Genomic DNA, 18,967 nt, shown 5'->3' on the forward strand with positions numbered 1-18,967 from the left:
TATGACATGTCGAGATCAAGATTTTTATTGTTGCCAAGGGAACAGACAAGAGTAGATCCTATCAGTAAAATCCCCCGTAAATGTCACCACTGAATGATGGGCAGGCAGCAGATTCTGCAGTTTTTTGTTTGCACCCCGTTACGTGACAACCCCATAGATACTTGTTTGAAGGTCACGCCGATGTCATTACAAAATAGAAGCACACTGTGCCCTTGATGTGTCAAATATCTTCTTAAGCAAGCGGGCTAAACAGAAAACTGCCGTTAAAAGTCCAAAAGAGGCACTTTTAATCGCAGTTTGTGATTGATGAACTGACTGTATCCATGTTTCTTTAGTCCTCTGTTTTGGCCTCCATCTCCTCCGCATCGTCGTCTCCGTCCACCTCGGCATTTTCCCTCTCTAGCCGCTCCAGCTGCCGGGCCAGCTCCGTCTCATCAGTGTCCGTCACTACCTTGGGCTGAAGGGAACAGTTGTGACGCGCATTTGGTTTGCCGTATGTCTATCTAGGAATGGGAGCTCCTCCCATGTTAGTTGTTCATCGAAAACCGCATCAATGCTTTGGCTCACCTCCATTTGGATGTTAAAGACGCCCCTCTTCTCTTCGATTTTCTCCTTGATGGCCGCCATGGCCTGGTTGAGGACGGAGAGGCCCTCCGTGCGCTCCAGAGTGGTGGTGGTCATCACGTAGCGGGGAGGAGCGATCAGGTTGATCTGTGGGGAAAGATCGGCCTCTTTCTCATCGACATTGTTTACAGCGGAGTCACTGTAGTCAGTATGAGGAAGAAAGGTCAAAGCGCTTTCAATTCCGTGCTGGTGGTCATGATGTCACCTTAATGGGCATGGCCTCTGTCGAGCAGCCCAGTCCCGCCCTCAGCGCTTCCTTCACGGCGTCGATGCCCTCGTAGCCGTAACAAGCCACTTCAATGTCTGTCATCAAGACAAGAAAAGGTGAGGTTTTTTCTTTCATGAATTAAAGTGATGTTATTAGAAATAAAATATTTTTCAAAATGATTTTCTCACCTGCTCGGATCTTGACGGCCTGCGGCGTGAGTCGCCTGTTAATGTTGTCGATAAGCACGGCCCTCTCTTCTTCTGTCAGGTCCAGGTCACACAGGATCGAAGGATCACTGCACCAACAGAACACGCGTCATAGTATGAAATGAACACGTCCCATTTTGGCAGAAAAATTACCGCCGGCTTCATTTTGTGAAGGATCAACAGTGTTGGTCCGCGTGACACAAGTGCTGCAGCACTTACGACACGGCCTGTTTGAAGACGTCGTAGGCGCCGTATCCCGGCCGCTTGTACTTCTCGTCAAAGACCCAGGCGGTACGCTGATACAAGCTCTCCAGCTGCTCGTCTTTGCTGTACTCCAGCACTTCGGCCACGTGTCGCAGGATGCTGTATACCTATGCACACACATCACAGGTCAGTGTCGATTGCAATCACAGAAAAAAAAAAAACAGGATTGCTGTCAAATAATGTCAATCTGACTAACAGTTTTAGATTTGGTGAATTTATCTTCACACTTGATGGCCTCTTCTGGTGAAACTCTTCTTTTTGACAGATCAATGTATCCTAATGGGAAAGCAGAGCAGAGACACGGTTAAGGCTCTTTCCACCAAACATGTATGAACAGCGGAGTAGCAAAGGGCACATGGCCGCCGCGGTAACTAACCTTTCTCTTTGTCTACTCTGATGACCACCACGCACTCGTTGCGTCCTATGCGGATGAGCTTGTTGATTGAGCGAATACGTCGACGCGACAGCTCGCTCAGGAGGATCATGCCCTCGATGTTGTTGTACTCTAGGAGGCTGACGTAGGCTCCCATCTCTGCGATGGACCTCACGTTCACCATGACTACATCCTCCACCTCTGGGAAGCGGTGCTGGTAAAATCGACAGCTGAGTCCAGGCATTGCTATTTCAAAAACATCAACAACAAAAATAGTTTGAATATTAGAGAGTTCTAGGGTTATAATTTGAGGTTCAACTAGCGGTTAAATTTAAACAACATAGGCAATTAAAAGTTTTGCATCCTACTCATGAATGTTCACTATTTGCATTAGGGTTTGGTCACTAACTTAAAAACTATGAGGATCACCAAATGCTACGAGAGCGCTTTTCAAAGAAAAATATTTAACTGAAACTACAATTTACGTATACTGTACTGCACCGCCCTTCAGAACAGGGAAGCTCAAAGAGTCATTTGGGAATTATGGTTAAATCAAATTAAAAATCTAAAGTCAAAACGTCTATTTCAACCAAATATTTGCCAAGTGTGGCTATCCGGTAAACTACCTACATATTTTAGGCTCCAAGTAGTCAATTGGCATATTGTATCATCGTAGCAACAAGTAACTTCTGGTTTTAATCCCTGAGTGGTCCAACGGAATACTTAACATAAATATAAACCATTGCCACAAAATGTACAGTATCGTCAAGAATATTTACATTCGCACTTTTTGTCGGACTCAAGATGATGCAACAGAAAAGGTTCCAACGTGTTAATTACCACTATATATATGCAGTAAGACAAACACGGCTCCGAATATTTAAATATCTGCCCTACGTGGAATTTATGGTGTCATATTATCTCAAGAAACGATAAGATTAAAATAATGAACAAAAAAAAAGCCAATAGCATTATTAGCTTGGAACTAGTAACCGGGTGCCCAGCTCACATGCGGCACATGCAAGCAAGGCTAGCAGCTAACGTCGCCCGCTTGCCACTAAAGCGTCCGCTTTGTCCGTCCAACCTCACCTGTGTCATGTGTTTGGGTAAAGAAAGACTTGAAAGTGATTCACTGCGTGCTTAAATTTCCAATGCTGCTCCACTCGGCTTCGTTTTAGTGACTGTAAACTAGCACCCGTTAGCTGAGTTTCACGACTGCTAATTTTTCGACCCGGAAACGATCTTTTTTTTCAGCCTCGCATGCGCACAGCTGCTCTTTAGGCGTCACGTGACCGCAGGTCAGCTGATCCGCGGCCGGAGAGTTTAAGACCATCTCAACCCGTCCACGAAGGAAATATTTGGTCCTGAAAGACGATAAATTGGAGAATTTCACCTTTGAGATAATCACCAGAAAGCCGACAAGATGTCTGGAAAGGACAGGATCGACGTATTCCCATCCAGAATGTAAGCTTCTTTGATAGCTACGCTTGCTAACGCTTTAGCCTCCAACAACAAATGATAGCGATTTGATATTTTTTCCTGCGCCGGGCTTTGTGTACGTAGACATGCTTTGCCTACTTGTGATATAACTTTATGCAGTTGGGATTGCCTACTTGTGATTTAACTTTATGCGATATCGGATTCATTTTCTGCATTAAAATTGAAAAGAGGAAGCCTCCTTGTCATGTGACGTGCGAGCTGTCACTACTTCACTCACGTCTTCGTGGGCAATGATTAGATTGAATGGTGGCAGTCTTCAAATCCGTACTGGACAATTTTGCACGTAATAATGCCTTTTTAAGATTTAACTAGCGTCCCCAACAGATGAATACATTTAGAATTTACAAAGGAACATCATGTATCGTGTACTGTTGTATTTGGTAGTATGCAGTAACATAAAACTCGACAAGCCTAAGAACTGCTGAAATGTATATGGGGTGAATGAGAAGCGCTTTAAATGCTGGCAGTATTGTGCAGACTCCCATGTACCGAATTTTGATGTCATGGGATAATGCTAACACGGCTACGCCACCAGTCATAGGAGAGTGCGCACTCTCGCTAAATGCACGATCTAATTTGATTTATTTGTATGTTTGTTTGTTTATTGAACATAAAACATATACAGTAATAATTTGACAGAAAATAAGGTAGATAAAAAAGTAAAAATAAAGAAATCGGTCTTCATTCAACAGTTATTATGTTCAAGGGAGTAGGAAGAAGTAAAAACCGTATCTAGTCCTACCCCGTTATGTGTTTATATCTAATAAATCATTTTTATATCAATCAGAAAAGAAAAAAGAAGAAAGAAGTCTCCATTAAGGCTCATACTTGAACCTCAACATGATAAATTAGTGTGGCATACAGAACACAACCCAAAGTGAAGTGGCATCCTGCAGCTTTATTGCAAATCTGCCTCTGACGAATACCTTGTGAACTATGTCATTGCTCACTTGTGCTCGGCTGTCATCATGACCTGTTTGTTGACAGGGCTCAGACCATCATGAAGGCTCGTATGAAAGGAGCGCAGACGGGCCGCAACCTCCTGAAGAAGAAGTCGGACGCTCTCTCCATGCGATTCCGTCAAATCCTTCGCAAGATTATCGAGGTCAGTGGTTTCATGCGACCACCCAAGAAGCTTTAGAGAGTATTAATTACAGACTTATATGACATTCTCTTTTCAGACAAAGACCAAGATGGGGGAGGTGATGAGAGAAGCGGCCTTCTCTTTGGCCGAAGCCAAATTTGCCGCTGGTGACTTCAGGTAAGGGTCGTGTTTAAAAACCAACAAATGAGTGTGCAACACTAATACTCGTCTTTGTGGCAATAGCACGACAGTCATTCAGAATGTCAACAAAGCCCAGGTGAAGGTGCGGGCCAAAAAAGACAACGTGGCAGGTGTTACTCTTCCCGTTTTTGAGCATTATCAAGAAGGCGGAGACAGTAAGTCAAAGAATATCTGGATGAAATATGCATTCAGCCCCGCCACCTCCCCAATGAAGTTTTACATCCCTGTTTGTGATTGTCAGGCTATGAGCTGACTGGTCTGGCCCGAGGAGGAGAGCAGCTCTCCAGGTTGAAGAGGAACTACGCCAGAGCCGTGGAGCTGCTCGTGGAGTTGGCCTCCTTACAGGTACCGGTCAAGTGCAGTGCGTAATACTGCTGTTCAAGTTACGTGTGTCACAACCCCAAAGTCATCGGCTCAGAGTCGAGCCATCAATTTCCCCGCCCGGTGGCTAAAAGAGTTTCACACAGCTGATCAGGAAAACATCCAGTGGGGTGCATTCAGTCAAAGACAACCGTGCATTCTGAACACACCATATCAGAAATGACATCTTCACATTTTGTCCCCAGACATCTTTTGTCACTCTGGATGAGGCCATAAAGATCACCAACCGCCGTGTGAATGCTATTGAGCACGGTGAGCTTTTAACAAGTTCAACATTTGATCCCGAACTCTCCATTTTCAAGACTAATGGCGGTCTCTTTCAGTTATCATCCCTCGGATCGACCGCACCTTGACCTACATCATTACGGAGCTGGACGAGAGGGAACGAGAGGAGTTCTACAGGTTGGTGTCGTCACGCGTCCCTCGTTGGGTTGTTCGTCAAGGTCTCGCGGGGCGCCACATGTCATTGATCGTCTTCTCAGGCTGAAGAAAATCCAGGAGAAGAAGAAGCAGCTGAGAGAGAGGACGGAGAAGGAGATCGCCGCCCGCCTGGCCAAATTGGGCCCCGTCGCTGAGCCTGCCAACATGCTGACAGAGGAGACGGACGAAGACCTGCTCTTTGAGTAAACCCCCTGTCGTCAAGGCAACCCTTAAATCTATTTATTCCGTGCCCATCAGGGCAATGTCAAAGTCTTCTCCTGAAGACCATTTGTGTGATGTGTGACGTGTTCTGTTGTGTCATACTGGAAAGAATCCCATTTCAGTATTTGTCCAGAACTCCAAAGCAATTAAGATAAGTATGAAGAGATGCAACATAGTACATTTAATTGTGAATTGTGAGAGCCATTACCTCGTTGAAAGGATGTTTACCGAGTGAGACCCTTGCTGTAACACACATTGCAACAGGTCGTCCAATAAAAGGTGTTCCCAGTGTCTGCTGTTTTGGGGGCTCACCCAACGTACCTCCGCTAAAAATCCTGGCGGCCATTTTGCACTACTGTTGCTGTCAGGTCCATCAATTTGACATCGAGACATAAAACAGGAGGAGACTCTGCACGTCACTCTAATGATCTCCCCCTTAACCCCGTCATTTATTGTGAAGTCTACTACATAGGTGTGTCCAACCTAAAGGGCGGGGGCTGTTGAAGACACACTGAACTTGTTTGACTATGTGAGTGTAAATTACGTACGTGTGCAATTGTTACAAAAACATCACGTTGCAGCTGGTGTTGATGGCTCCATCCACTGTCCAACCTTGCTCCTGTTTAGTCTAAATACTTGTCTCTTCCCAACCACGTCCTCTAAAAGGTGGTTGCGTCCCTAAACTGCCACATAGTGCACTAAGAATTCTTAATTATAAATGTGGGTATATAATGAGTAAAAGCATTATATCTTTATTAAAAGCAGAAGTGTTCTTCATTGCAGGCATCGTCAATTAATGATTGCAGGCATAAGCAGTCTTCATTGCAAGCATAATCAATTCATCATGAATAATATGCAAAGGTTGATTGTTTTTAGTTATCATACATATCAGTTGCCTAAACCACAGGGTTCAGGGTGTCCCCTGTCTACTGCCCGAATACAACTGGGCTAGAAAAAACTACTTGTTTACATCGTCCCCAGGAATCTGTATTTACATATATAATTATGAAGCTACGTCTATGCTTCAGAAATGGCTAAAGTTCACATTTCTGAGGAAATGCGCAACTGAAAAATATACCACCTGTCCTTCAACTGGAGGCTTCCAGAACGTCCACGTGCCCCTCCAGAGGAGCTCAGCAGAGCCAGAAGGTGGCTCTGCTGAGCTGCACCCACCTGGGCTTCGTGTCCAGCTTCTCGATGAGCTTGGCACCTCAAAGAAAACCTCGTCTGGCGCAGCATTGACAACAGTGGCGTCAAAAACATGGCCAAAGTCCTGCTCCATCTCGCGAGCCTTCTTGATGAGCTCCTCCGGCGGTGCGGGACACAGAAGGTGAATTTGAGTTTAATGATTTAATATCAAGTCAATCAATCTTGATGCCATCCTGCATGAACCTGACGGGGCGACTATTTTGTACCTTGGGTGTTTTCCTCTCACTAGCCAGCAGGATGCGCAGTCTTTCTTGAGATGGAGGAGCAATGAAGATGAGGCTTGACATTGGATGTCCTCAGCAGCTTCAAGGGACTGGCGAAGCGTCAGAAAGTATGAGACAAAATACATGGTCGTTTGGAAACAAAACAAAATAAATTGGACCATGTAGAGTAAGGCGTTTTTAGCCAAAAAAAACACGACCATGTATAGTAAGGCGTTTTTAGCCGAAAACCCCCCCGACCATGTATAGTAAGGCGTTTTTAGCAGAAAAATACGACCATGTATAGTAAGGCGTTTTTAGCCCGAAAAAAAGACCATGTATAGTAAGGCGTTTTTAGCCCGAAAAAAACGACCATGTATAGTAAAGGCGTTTTTAGCCCGAAAAAAATGACCATGTATAGTAAGGCGTTTTTAGCCCGAAAAAAACCGACATAGTATAGTATGACGTTTTTATCCCGAAAAAAAACGACCATGTATATATAGTAAGGCGTTTTTAGCCCGAAAAAAACGACGATGTATAGTAAGGCGTTTTTAGCCCGAAGAAAACGACCCTGTATAGTAAGGCTTTTTTAGCCCGAAAAAAACGACAGTATAGTATGACATTTTTAGCCCGAAAAAAACCGACCTTGTATAGTAAGGCGTTTTTAGCCCGAAAAAAAAAGACAGTATGACGTTTTTAGCCCGAAAAAAACGACCATGTATAGTAAGGCGTTTTTAGCCCGAAAAAAACGACCATGTATAGTAAGGCGTTTTTAGGCCGAAGAAAACGACCATGTATAGTAAGGCGCTTTTAGCCCGAAAAAAACGACATAGTATAGTAAGGTCGTTTTTAGCCCGAGTAAGGCGTTTTTAGCCAAAAAAAACCCGACAGTATAGTATGACGTTTTTAGCCCGAAAAAAAACGACCATGTATAGTAAGGCGTTTTTAGGCCGAAAAAAACGACCATGTATAGTAAGGCGTTTTTAGCCCGAAAAAAATGACCATGTATAGTAAGGCGTTTTTAGCCCGAAAAAAACGACCATGTATAGTAAGGCGTTTTTAGGCCGAAGAAAACGACCATGTATAGTAAGGCGTTTTTAGCCCGAAAAAAACGACCATGTATAGTAAGGCGTTTTTAGGCCGAAGAAAACGACCATGTATAGTAAGGCGCTTTTAGCCCGAAAAAAACGACATAGTATAGTAAGGTCGTTTTTAGCCCGAGTAAGGCGTTTTTAGCCAAAAAATACCCGACAGTATAGTATGACGTTTTTAGCCCGAAAAAAAACGACCATGTATAGTAAGGCGTTTTTAGGCCGAAAAAAACGACCATGTATAGTAAGGCGTTTTTAGCCCGAAAAAAATGACCATGTATAGTAAGGCGTTTTTAGCCCGAAAAAAACGACCATGTATAGTAAGGCGTTTTTAGGCCGAAGAAAACGACCATGTATAGTAAGGCGCTTTTAGCCCGAAAAAAACGACATAGTATAGTAAGGTCGTTTTTAGCCCGAGTAAGGCGTTTTTAGCCAAAAAAAACCCGACAGTATAGTATGACGTTTTTAGCCCGAAAAAAAACGACCATGTATAGTAAGGCGTTTTTAGCCCGAAAAAAATGACCATGTATAGTAAGGCGTTTTTAGCCCGAAAAAAACCGACATAGTATAGTATGACGTTTTTATCCCGAAAAAAAACGACCATGTATATATAGTAAGGCGTTTTTAGCCCGAAAAAAACGCCGATGTATAGTAAGGCGTTTTTAGCCCGAAGAAAACGACCCTGTATAGTAAGGCTTTTTTAGCCCGAAAAAAACGACAGTATAGTATGACATTTTTAGCCCGAAAAAAACCGACCTTGTATAGTAAGGCGTTTTTAGCCCGAAAAAAAACGACAGTATGACGTTTTTAGCCCGAAAAAAACGACCATGTATAGTAAGGCGTTTTTAGGCCGAAAAAAACGACCATGTATAGTAAGGCGTTTTTAGCCCGAAAAAAACGACCATGTATAGTAAGGCGTTTTTAGGCCGAAGAAAACGACCATGTATAGTAAGGCGCTTTTAGCCCGAAAAAAACGACATAGTATAGTAAGGTCGTTTTTAGCCCGAAAAAAACGACATAGTATAGTAAGGTCGTTTTTAGCCCGAGTAAGGCGTTTTTAGCCAAAAAAAACCCGACAGTATAGTATGACGTTTTTAGGCCGAAAAAAACGACCATGTATAGTAAGGCGTTTTTAGCCCGAAAAAAACGACCATGTATAGTAAGGCGTTTTTAGGCCGAAGAAAACGACCATGTATAGTAAGGCGCTTTTAGCCCGAAAAAAACGACATAGTATAGTAAGGTCGTTTTTAGCCCGAGTAAGGCGTTTTTAGCCAAAAAATACCCGACAGTATAGTATGACGTTTTTAGCCCGAAAAAAAACGACCATGTATAGTAAGGCGTTTTTAGCCCGAAAAAAATGACCATGTATAGTAAGGCGTTTTTAGCCCGAAAAAAACGACCATGTATAGTAAGGCGTTTTTAGGCCGAAGAAAACGACCATGTATAGTAAGGCGCTTTTAGCCCGAAAAAAACGACATAGTATAGTAAGGTCGTTTTTAGCCCGAGTAAGGCGTTTTTAGCCAAAAAAAACCCGACAGTATAGTATGACGTTTTTAGCCCGAAAAAAAACGACCATGTATAGTAAGGCGTTTTTAGCCCGAAAAAAACGACCATGTATAGTAAGGCGTTTTTAGCCCGAAAAAAATGACCATGTATAGTAAGGCGTTTTTAGCCCGAAAAAAACCGACATAGTATAGTATGACGTTTTTATCCCGAAAAAAAACGACCATGTATATATAGTAAGGCGTTTTTAGCCCGAAAAAAACGCCGATGTATAGTAAGGCGTTTTTAGCCCGAAGAAAACGACCCTGTATAGTAAGGCTTTTTTAGCCCGAAAAAAACGACAGTATAGTATGACATTTTTAGCCCGAAAAAAACCGACCTTGTATAGTAAGGCGTTTTTAGCCCGAAAAAAAACGACAGTATGACGTTTTTAGCCCGAAAAAAACGACCATGTATAGTAAGGCGTTTTTAGGCCGAAAAAAACGACCATGTATAGTAAGGCGTTTTTAGCCCGAAAAAAACGACCATGTATAGTAAGGCGTTTTTAACCCGAAAAAAACGACATAGTATAGTAAGGCGTTTTTAGCCCGAAAAAAACGACCATGTATAGTAAGCCGTTTTTAGCCCGAAAAAAATGACCATGTATAGTAAGGCGTTTTTAGCCCGAAAAAAACGACCATGTATAGTAAGGCGTTTTTAGGCCGAAGAAAACGACCATGTATAGTAAGGCGCTTTTAGCCCGAAAAAAACGACATAGTATAGTAAGGTCGTTTTTAGCCCGAGTAAGGCGTTTTTAGCCAAAAAATACCCGACAGTATAGTATGACGTTTTTAGCCCGAAAAAAAACGACCATGTATAGTAAGGCGTTTTTAGCCCGAAAAAAATGACCATGTATAGTAAGGCGTTTTTAGCCCGAAAAAAACGACCATGTATAGTAAGGCGTTTTTAGGCCGAAGAAAACGACCATGTATAGTAAGGCGCTTTTAGCCCGAAAAAAACGACATAGTATAGTAAGGTCGTTTTTAGCCCGAGTAAGGCGTTTTTAGCCAAAAAATACCCGACAGTATAGTATGACGTTTTTAGCCCGAAAAAAAACGACCATGTATAGTAAGGCGTTTTTAGCCCGAAAAAAATGACCATGTATAGTAAGGCGTTTTTAGCCCGAAAAAAACGACCATGTATAGTAAGGCGTTTTTAGGCCGAAGAAAACGACCATGTATAGTAAGGCGCTTTTAGCCCGAAAAAAACGACATAGTATAGTAAGGTCGTTTTTAGCCCGAGTAAGGCGTTTTTAGCCAAAAAAAACCCGACAGTATAGTATGACGTTTTTAGCCCGAAAAAAAACGACCATGTATAGTAAGGCGTTTTTAGGCCAAAAAAAACGACCATGTATAGTAAGGCGTTTTTAGCCCGAAAAAAATGACCATGTATAGTAAGGCGTTTTTAGCCCGAAAAAAACGACCATGTATAGTAAGGCGTTTTTAGGCCGAAGAAAACGACCATGTATAGTAAGGCGCTTTTAGCCCGAAAAAAACGACATAGTATAGTAAGGTCGTTTTTAGCCCGAGTAAGGCGTTTTTAGCCAAAAAATACCCGACAGTATAGTATGACGTTTTTAGCCCGAAAAAAAACGACCATGTATAGTAAGGCGTTTTTAGGCCGAAAAAAACGACCATGTATAGTAAGGCGTTTTTAGCCCGAAAAAAATGACCATGTATAGTAAGGCGTTTTTAGCCCGAAAAAAACGACCATGTATAGTAAGGCGTTTTTAGGCCGAAGAAAACGACCATGTATAGTAAGGCGCTTTTAGCCCGAAAAAAACGACATAGTATAGTAAGGTCGTTTTTAGCCCGAGTAAGGCGTTTTTAGCCAAAAAAAACCCGACAGTATAGTATGACGTTTTTAGCCCGAAAAAAAACGACCATGTATAGTAAGGCGTTTTTAGCCCGAAAAAAACGACCATGTATAGTAAGGCGTTTTTAGCCCGAAAAAAATGACCATGTATAGTAAGGCGTTTTTAGCCCGAAAAAAAACGACATAGTATAGTATGACGTTTTTATCCCGAAAAAAAACGACCATGTATATATAGTAAGGCGTTTTTAGCCCGAAAAAAACGCCGATGTATAGTAAGGCGTTTTTAGCCCGAAGAAAACGACCCTGTATAGTAAGGCTTTTTTAGCCCGAAAAAAACGACAGTATAGTATGACATTTTTAGCCCGAAAAAAACCGACCTTGTATAGTAAGGCGTTTTTAGCCCGAAAAAAAACGACAGTATGACGTTTTTAGCCCGAAAAAAACGACCATGTATAGTAAGGCGTTTTTAGGCCGAAAAAAACGACCATGTATAGTAAGGCGTTTTTAGCCCGAAAAAAACGACCATGTATAGTAAGGCGTTTTTAACCCGAAAAAAACGACATAGTATAGTAAGGCGTTTTTAGCCCGAAAAAAACGACCATGTATAGTAAGCCGTTTTTAGCCCGAAAAAAATGACCATGTATAGTAAGGCGTTTTTAGCCCGAAAAAAACGACCATGTATAGTAAGGCGTTTTTAGGCCGAAGAAAACGACCATGTATAGTAAGGCGCTTTTAGCCCGAAAAAAACGACATAGTATAGTAAGGTCGTTTTTAGCCCGAGTAAGGCGTTTTTAGCCAAAAAATACCCGACAGTATAGTATGACGTTTTTAGCCCGAAAAAAAACGACCATGTATAGTAAGGCGTTTTTAGCCCGAAAAAAATGACCATGTATAGTAAGGCGTTTTTAGCCCGAAAAAAACGACCATGTATAGTAAGGCGTTTTTAGGCCGAAGAAAACGACCATGTATAGTAAGGCGCTTTTAGCCCGAAAAAAACGACATAGTATAGTAAGGTCGTTTTTAGCCCGAGTAAGGCGTTTTTAGCCAAAAAAAACCCGACAGTATAGTATGACGTTTTTAGCCCGAAAAAAAACGACCATGTATAGTAAGGCGTTTTTAGGCCGAAAAAAACGACCATGTATAGTAAGGCGTTTTTAGCCCGAAAAAAATGACCATGTATAGTAAGGCGTTTTTAGCCCGAAAAAAACGACCATGTATAGTAAGGCGTTTTTAGGCCGAAGAAAACGACCATGTATAGTAAGGCGCTTTTAGCCCGAAAAAAACGACATAGTATAGTAAGGTCGTTTTTAGCCCGAGTAAGGCGTTTTTAGCCAAAAAATACCCGACAGTATAGTATGACGTTTTTAGCCCGAAAAAAAACGACCATGTATAGTAAGGCGTTTTTAGGCCGAAAAAAACGACCATGTATAGTAAGGCGTTTTTAGCCCGAAAAAAACGACCATGTATAGTAAGGCGTTTTTAGGCCGAAGAAAACGACCATGTATAGTAAGGCGCTTTTAGCCCGAAAAAAACGACATAGTATAGTAAGGTCGTTTTTAGCCCGAGTAAGGCGTTTTTAGCCAAAAAAAACCCGACAGTATAGTATGACGTTTTTAGCCCGAAAAAAAACGACCATGTATAGTAAGGCGTTTTTAGCCCGAAAAAAACGACCATGTATAGTAAGGCGTTTTTAGCCCGAAAAAAATGACCATGTATAGTAAGGCGTTTTTAGCCCGAAAAAAACCGACATAGTATAGTATGACGTTTTTATCCCGAAAAAAAACGACCATGTATATATAGTAAGGCGTTTTTAGCCCGAAAAAAACGCCGATGTATAGTAAGGCGTTTTTAGCCCGAAGAAAACGACCCTGTATAGTAAGGCTTTTTTAGCCCGAAAAAAACGACAGTATAGTATGACATTTTTAGCCCGAAAAAAACCGACCTTGTATAGTAAGGCGTTTTTAGCCCGAAAAAAAACGACAGTATGACGTTTTTAGCCCGAAAAAAACGACCATGTATAGTAAGCCGTTTTTAGCCCGAAAAAAATGACCATGTATAGTAAGGCGTTTTTAGCACGAAAAAAACGACCATGTATAGTAAGGCGTTTCTAGCCCGAAAAAAACGACCATGTATAGTAAGCCGTTTTTAGCCCGAAAAAAAAGACCATGTATAGTAAGCCGTTTTTAGCCCGAAAAAAACGACATAGTAGTAAGGAGTTTTTAGGCCGAAAAAAAGACCATGTATAGAAGGCGTTTTTAGCCTGAATAAAACGACCATGTATAGTAAGGCTTTTTTAGCCCGAAAAAACGACCATGTATAGTAAGGCGTTTTTAGGCCGGAAAAAACGACCATGTATAGTAAGGTGTTTTTAGGCCGAAAAAAACGACCATGTATAGTAAGGCGTTTTTTAGGCCGAAAAAAACGACCATGTATAGTAAGGCGTTTCTAGCCCGAAAAAAACGACCATGTATAGTAAGCCGTTTTTAGCCCGAAAAAAAGACCATGTATAGTAAGCCGTTTTTAGCCCGAAAAAAAACACCATGTATAGTAAGCCGTTTTTAGCCTGAAAAAAACGACATAGTAATAAGGAGTTTTTAGGCCGAAAAAAAGACCATGTATAGAAGGCGTTTTTAGCCTGAATAAAACGACCATGCCTCATTTTTAGCCCGAAAAAAATGACCATGTATAGTAAGGCGTTTTTAGGCCGAAAAAAACGACCATGTATAGTAAGGCGTTTTTAGCCCGAAAAAAACGACATAGTATAGTAAGGTCGTTTTTAGCCCGAGTAAGGCGTTTTTAGCCAAAAAATACCCGACAGTATAGTATGACGTTTTTAGCCCGAAAAAAAACGACCATGTATAGTAAGGCGTTTTTAGCCCGAAAAAAATGACCATGTATAGTAAGGCGTTTTTAGCCCGAAAAAAACGACCATGTATAGTAAGGCGTTTTTAGGCCGAAGAAAACGACCATGTATAGTAAGGCGCTTTTAGCCCGAAAAAAACGACATAGTATAGTAAGGTCGTTTTTAGCCCGAGTAAGGCGTTTTTAGCCAAAAAAAACCCGACAGTATAGTATGACGTTTTTAGCCCGAAAAAAAACGACCATGTATAGTAAGGCGTTTTTAGCCCGAAAAAAAACGACCATGTATAGTAAGGCGTTTTTAGCCCGAAAAAAATGACCATGTATAGTAAGGCGTTTTTAGCCCGAAAAAAACCGACATAGTATAGTATGACGTTTTTATCCCGAAAAAAAACGACCATGTATATATAGTAAGGCGTTTTTAGCCCGAAAAAAACGCCGGTGTATAGTAAGGCGTTTTTAGCCCGAAGAAAACGACCCTGTATAGTAAGGCGTTTTTAGCCCGAAAAAAACGACCCTGTATAGTAAGGCTTTTTTAGCCCGAAAAAAACGACAGTATAGTATGACATTTTTAGCCCGAAAAAAACCGACCTTGTATAGTAAGGCGTTTTTAGCCCGAAAAAAAACGACAGTATGACGTTTTTAGCCCGAAAAAAACGACCATGTATAGTAAGGCGTTTTTAGCCCGAAAAAAACCGACAGTATGACGTTTTTAGCCCGAAAAAAACGACCATGTATAGTAAGGCGTTTTTAGGCCGAAAAAAACGACCATGTATAGTAAGGCGTTTTTAGCCCGAAAAAAATGACCATGTATAGTAAGGCGTTTTTAACCCGAAAAAAACGACATAGTATAGTAAGGCGTTTTTAGCCCGAAAAAAACGACCATGTATAGTAAGGCGTTTTTAGGCCGAAAAAAACGACCATGTATAGTAAGGTGTTTTTAGCGCCAAAAAAACGACCATGTATAGTAAGGCGTTTTTAGCCCGAAAAAAAAACGACCATGTATAGGACATAGTATAGTCAGGCGTTTTTAGCCCGAAAAAAAACGACCATGTATAGTAAGGCGTTTTTAGGCCGAAAAAAACGACCATGTATAGTAAGGTGTTTTTAGCGCCAAAAAAACGACCATGTATAGTAAGGCGTTTTTAGGCTGAAGAAAACGACCATGTATAGGACATAGTATAGTAAGGCGTTTTTAGCCCAAAAAAAACGACCATGTATAGTAAGGCGCTTTTTGCGTGGTTTGAACCGGAGTTGCCTGGACCAGACGCCAGCATGCATACCTCTCCACTACAATTGACTTCCACTTGTTTTGCACGATTGCCGTATTTGACATGCATTTTATAGGGTTTCCAGAAAACAGTAAGTGTTGTATTTTCACACATGAATGATGCAGGGTTTGAACCGGGGTTGCCTGCATGAAACGCAGGCATGTATACCTCTACACTACAAGTGACTGTGACTTGACCTCCACGATTGCCGAATTTGACATGCATTTTAGAGGGTTTCCAGAAAAAACAAGTATTGTATTTTCACACATGAATGATGCAGGGTTTGAACCGGGGTTGCCTGGATGAAACGCAGGCATGTATACCTCTACCCTACAAGTGACTGTGACCTGTCCTGCACTATAGGCGTATTTGACATGCATTTCAGAGGGTTTCCAGAAAAGGGTAACTTGTATTTTCACACGACTCATTTGAACCGGGGTTGCCTGCACCAAACACAGGCATGTACTACCAGTGACTGAGTTGTCCTCCACCATAGGCGTATTTGGAGTGCCTTTTCAAGGGTACACCTTACTATACATTTTTTTTCAGCCTAAAAACGCCTTACTATACATGGTCGTTTTTTTGGCGCTAAAAACACCTTACTATACATGGTCGTTTTTTTCGGCCTAAAAACGCCGTACTATACATGGTCGTTTTTTTCGGCCTAAAAACGCCTTACTATACATGGTGGTTTTTTTCACGCTAAAAACGGCTTACTATACATGGTCGTTTTTTCGGCCTAAAAACGCCTTACTATACATAGTCGTTTTTTTCGGCCTAAAAATGCCTTACTATACTATGTGTTTTTTTTCGGGCTAAAAACGCCTTACTAAACATGGTCGTTTTTTTCACGCTAAAAACGGCTTACTATACATGGTCGTTTTTTTCGGCCTAAAGACGCCTTACTATACATGGTCATTTTTTTCACGCTAACAACGCCTTACTTTACATGGTCGTTTTTTTCACGCAAAAAACGCCTTACTATACATGGTCATTTTTTTCACGCTAAAAACGCCTTACTATACATGGTCGTTTTTTTCACGCTAAAAACGGCTTACTATACATGGTCGTTTTTTCGGCCTAAAAACGCCTTACTATACATAGTCGTTTTTTTCTGCCTAAAAATGCCTTACTATACTATGTGTTTTTTTTCGGGCTAAAAGCGCCTTACTATACACGGTCGTTTTTTCCGGCCTAAAAACGCCTTACTATACTATGTTGGTTTTTTTCGGGCTAAAAACGCCTTACTATACATCGTTGTTTTTTTCGGGCTAAAAACACCTTACTATACATGGTCTTTTTTTCGGGCTAAAAACGCCTTACTATACATGGTCGTTTTATTCAGGCTAAAAACGCCTTCTATACATGGTCTTTTTTTCGGCCTAAAAACTCCTTACTACTATGTCATTTTTTTCGGGCTAAAAACGCCTTCTATACATGGTCTTTTTTTTCGGCCTAAAAACTCCTTACGACTATGTCATTTTTTTCGGGCTAAAAACGCCTTACTATACATGGTCTTTTTTTTCGGGCTAAAAACGCCTTACTATACATGGTCGTTTTTTTCACGCTAAAAACGGCTTACTATACATGGTCGTTTTTTCGGCCTAAAAACGCCTTACTATACATAGTCGTTTTTTTCGGCCTAAAAATGCCTTACTATACTATGTGTTTTTTTTCGGGCTAAAAGCGCCTTACTATACACGGTCGTTTTTTCCGGCCTAAAAACGCCTTACTATACTATGTTGGTTTTTTTCGGGCTAAAAACGCCTTACTATACATCGTCGTTTTTTTCGGGCTAAAAACACCTTACTATACATGGTCTTTTTTTCGGGCTAAAAACGCCTTACTATACATGGTCGTTTTATTCAGGCTAAAAACGCCTTCTATACATGGTCTTTTTTTCGGCCTAAAAACTCCTTACTACTATGTCATTTTTTTCGGGCTAAAAACGCCTTCTATACATGGTCTTTTTTTTCGGCCTAAAAACTCCTTACGACTATGTCATTTTTTTCGGGCTAAAAACGCCTTACTATACATGGTCTTTTTTTTCGGGCTAAAAACGCCTTACTATACATGGTCGTTTTTTTCACGCTAAAAACGGCTTACTATAGATGGTCTTTTTTTTCGGCCTAAAAACGCCTTACTATACATAGTCGTTTTTTTCGGCCTAAAAATGCCTTACTATACTATGTGTTTTTTTTCGGGCTAAAAACGCCTTACTATACATGGTCGTTTTTTTCACGCTAAAAACGCCTTAATATACATGGTCGTTTTTTTTCGGGCTAAAAACGCCTTACTATACATGGTCTTTTTTTTCGGGCTAAAAACGCCTTACTATACATGGTCGTTTTTTTCACGGTAAAAACGCCTTACTATACATGGTCTTTTTTTCGGCCTAAAAACGCCTTACTATACATGGTCGTTTTTTTCACGCTAAAAACGCCTTAATATACATGGTCGGTTTTTTTCGGGCTAAAAACGCCTTACTATACATGGTCTTTTTTTTCGGGCTAAAAACGCCTTACTATACATGGTCGTTTTTTTCACGCTAAAAACGGCTTACTATACATGGTCGGTTTTTTGGCCTAAAAACGCCTTACTATACATAGTCGTTTTTTTCGGCCTAAAAATGCCTTACTATACTATGTGTTTTTTTTCGGGCTAAAAACGCCTTACTATACATGGTCGTTTTTTTCGGGCTAAAAACGCCTTACTATACATGGTCGTTTTTTTCACGCTAAAAACGCCTTACTATACATGGTCGTTTTTTCGGCCTAAAAACGCCTTACTATACATGGTCGTTTTTTCCGGCCTAAAAACGCCTTACTATACATGGTCTTTTTTTTCGGGCTAAAAACACCTTACTATACATGGTCGGTTTTTTTCAGCCTAAAAACGCCTTACTATACATGGTCGTTTTTTTTCGGGCTAAAAACGCCTTACTATACATGGTCGTTTTTTTCGGCCTAAAAACGCCTTACTATTCATGGTCGTTTTTTTCGGCCTAAAACGCCTTACTATACATGGTCATTTTTTTCGGGCTAAAAATGAGGCATGGTCGTTTTATTCAGGCTAAAAACGCCTTCTATACATGGTCTTTTTTTCGGCCTAAAAACTCCTTATTACTATGTCGTTTTTTTCGGGCTAAAAACGGCTTACTATACATGGTGTTTTTTTTTCGGCCTAAAAACTCCTTATTACTATGTCGTTTTTTTCGGGCTAAAAACGGCTTACTATACATGGTGTTTTTTTTCGGGCTAAAAACGGCTTACTATACATGGTCTTTTTTTCGGGCTAAAAACGGCTTACTATACATGGTCGTTTTTTTCGGGCTAAAAACGCCTTACTATACATGGTCGTTTTTTCACGCTAAAAACGGCTTACTATACATGGTCGTTTTTTTGGCCTAAAAACGCCTTACTATACATAGTCGTTTTTTTCGGCCTAAAAATGCCTTACTATACTATGTGTTTTTTTTCGGGCTAAAAACGCCTTAC

The 18,967-nt window shown here is 41.1% G+C and overlaps 2 protein-coding genes across 2 annotated transcripts; one reads left to right on the forward strand and one right to left on the reverse strand.

Moving 5' to 3' along the window:
* Positions 1 to 9: 9 nt before the first annotated feature.
* Positions 10 to 2,936, reverse strand: eif2s1b (eukaryotic translation initiation factor 2, subunit 1 alpha b). Its single transcript, XM_052052473.1, has 8 exons — positions 2,765 to 2,936; positions 1,679 to 1,921; positions 1,499 to 1,578; positions 1,258 to 1,409; positions 1,021 to 1,127; positions 830 to 927; positions 568 to 711; positions 10 to 457 (listed from the first exon to the last, which is right to left on the reverse strand). The coding sequence occupies exons 2-8, from the start codon at positions 1,917 to 1,919 to the stop codon at positions 332 to 334; spliced, it is 948 nt and encodes a 315-aa protein (XP_051908433.1). The 5' UTR covers positions 1,920 to 1,921; positions 2,765 to 2,936; the 3' UTR covers positions 10 to 331.
* A 15-nt stretch (positions 2,937 to 2,951) lies between these two features.
* atp6v1d (ATPase H+ transporting V1 subunit D) lies at positions 2,952 to 5,772 on the forward strand. The gene is made up of 8 exons (XM_052052482.1): positions 2,952 to 3,139; positions 4,163 to 4,280; positions 4,357 to 4,436; positions 4,503 to 4,615; positions 4,702 to 4,805; positions 5,027 to 5,093; positions 5,165 to 5,243; positions 5,324 to 5,772. The coding sequence occupies exons 1-8, from the start codon at positions 3,099 to 3,101 to the stop codon at positions 5,466 to 5,468; spliced, it is 747 nt and encodes a 248-aa protein (XP_051908442.1). The 5' UTR covers positions 2,952 to 3,098; the 3' UTR covers positions 5,469 to 5,772.
* The last annotated feature ends 13,195 nt before the right edge of the window (positions 5,773 to 18,967 follow it).

This window comes from Hippocampus zosterae, chromosome 19 (assembly GCF_025434085.1).
Source record: "Hippocampus zosterae strain Florida chromosome 19, ASM2543408v3, whole genome shotgun sequence".
NCBI lineage: Eukaryota > Metazoa > Chordata > Actinopteri > Syngnathiformes > Syngnathidae > Hippocampus > Hippocampus zosterae.

Coding starts and splice junctions, on each gene's coding strand:
- eif2s1b (XM_052052473.1), bottom strand. CDS start 1,919: ATGCCTGGACTCAGCTGTCGATTTTACCAGCACCGCTTCCCAGAGGTG. Junction 928..1,020: donor GGCCGTCAAGATCCGAGCAG/GTGAGAAAATCA, acceptor TCTTGATGACAG/ACATTGAAGTGGCTTGTTAC. Junction 458..567: donor TCTTTAACATCCAAATGGAG/GTGAGCCAAAGC, acceptor TGTTCCCTTCAG/CCCAAGGTAGTGACGGACAC.
- atp6v1d (XM_052052482.1), top strand. CDS start 3,099: ATGTCTGGAAAGGACAGGATCGACGTATTCCCATCCAGAAT. Junction 3,140..4,162: donor GACGTATTCCCATCCAGAAT/GTAAGCTTCTTT, acceptor GTTTGTTGACAG/GGCTCAGACCATCATGAAGG. Junction 5,244..5,323: donor GAACGAGAGGAGTTCTACAG/GTTGGTGTCGTC, acceptor TCGTCTTCTCAG/GCTGAAGAAAATCCAGGAGA.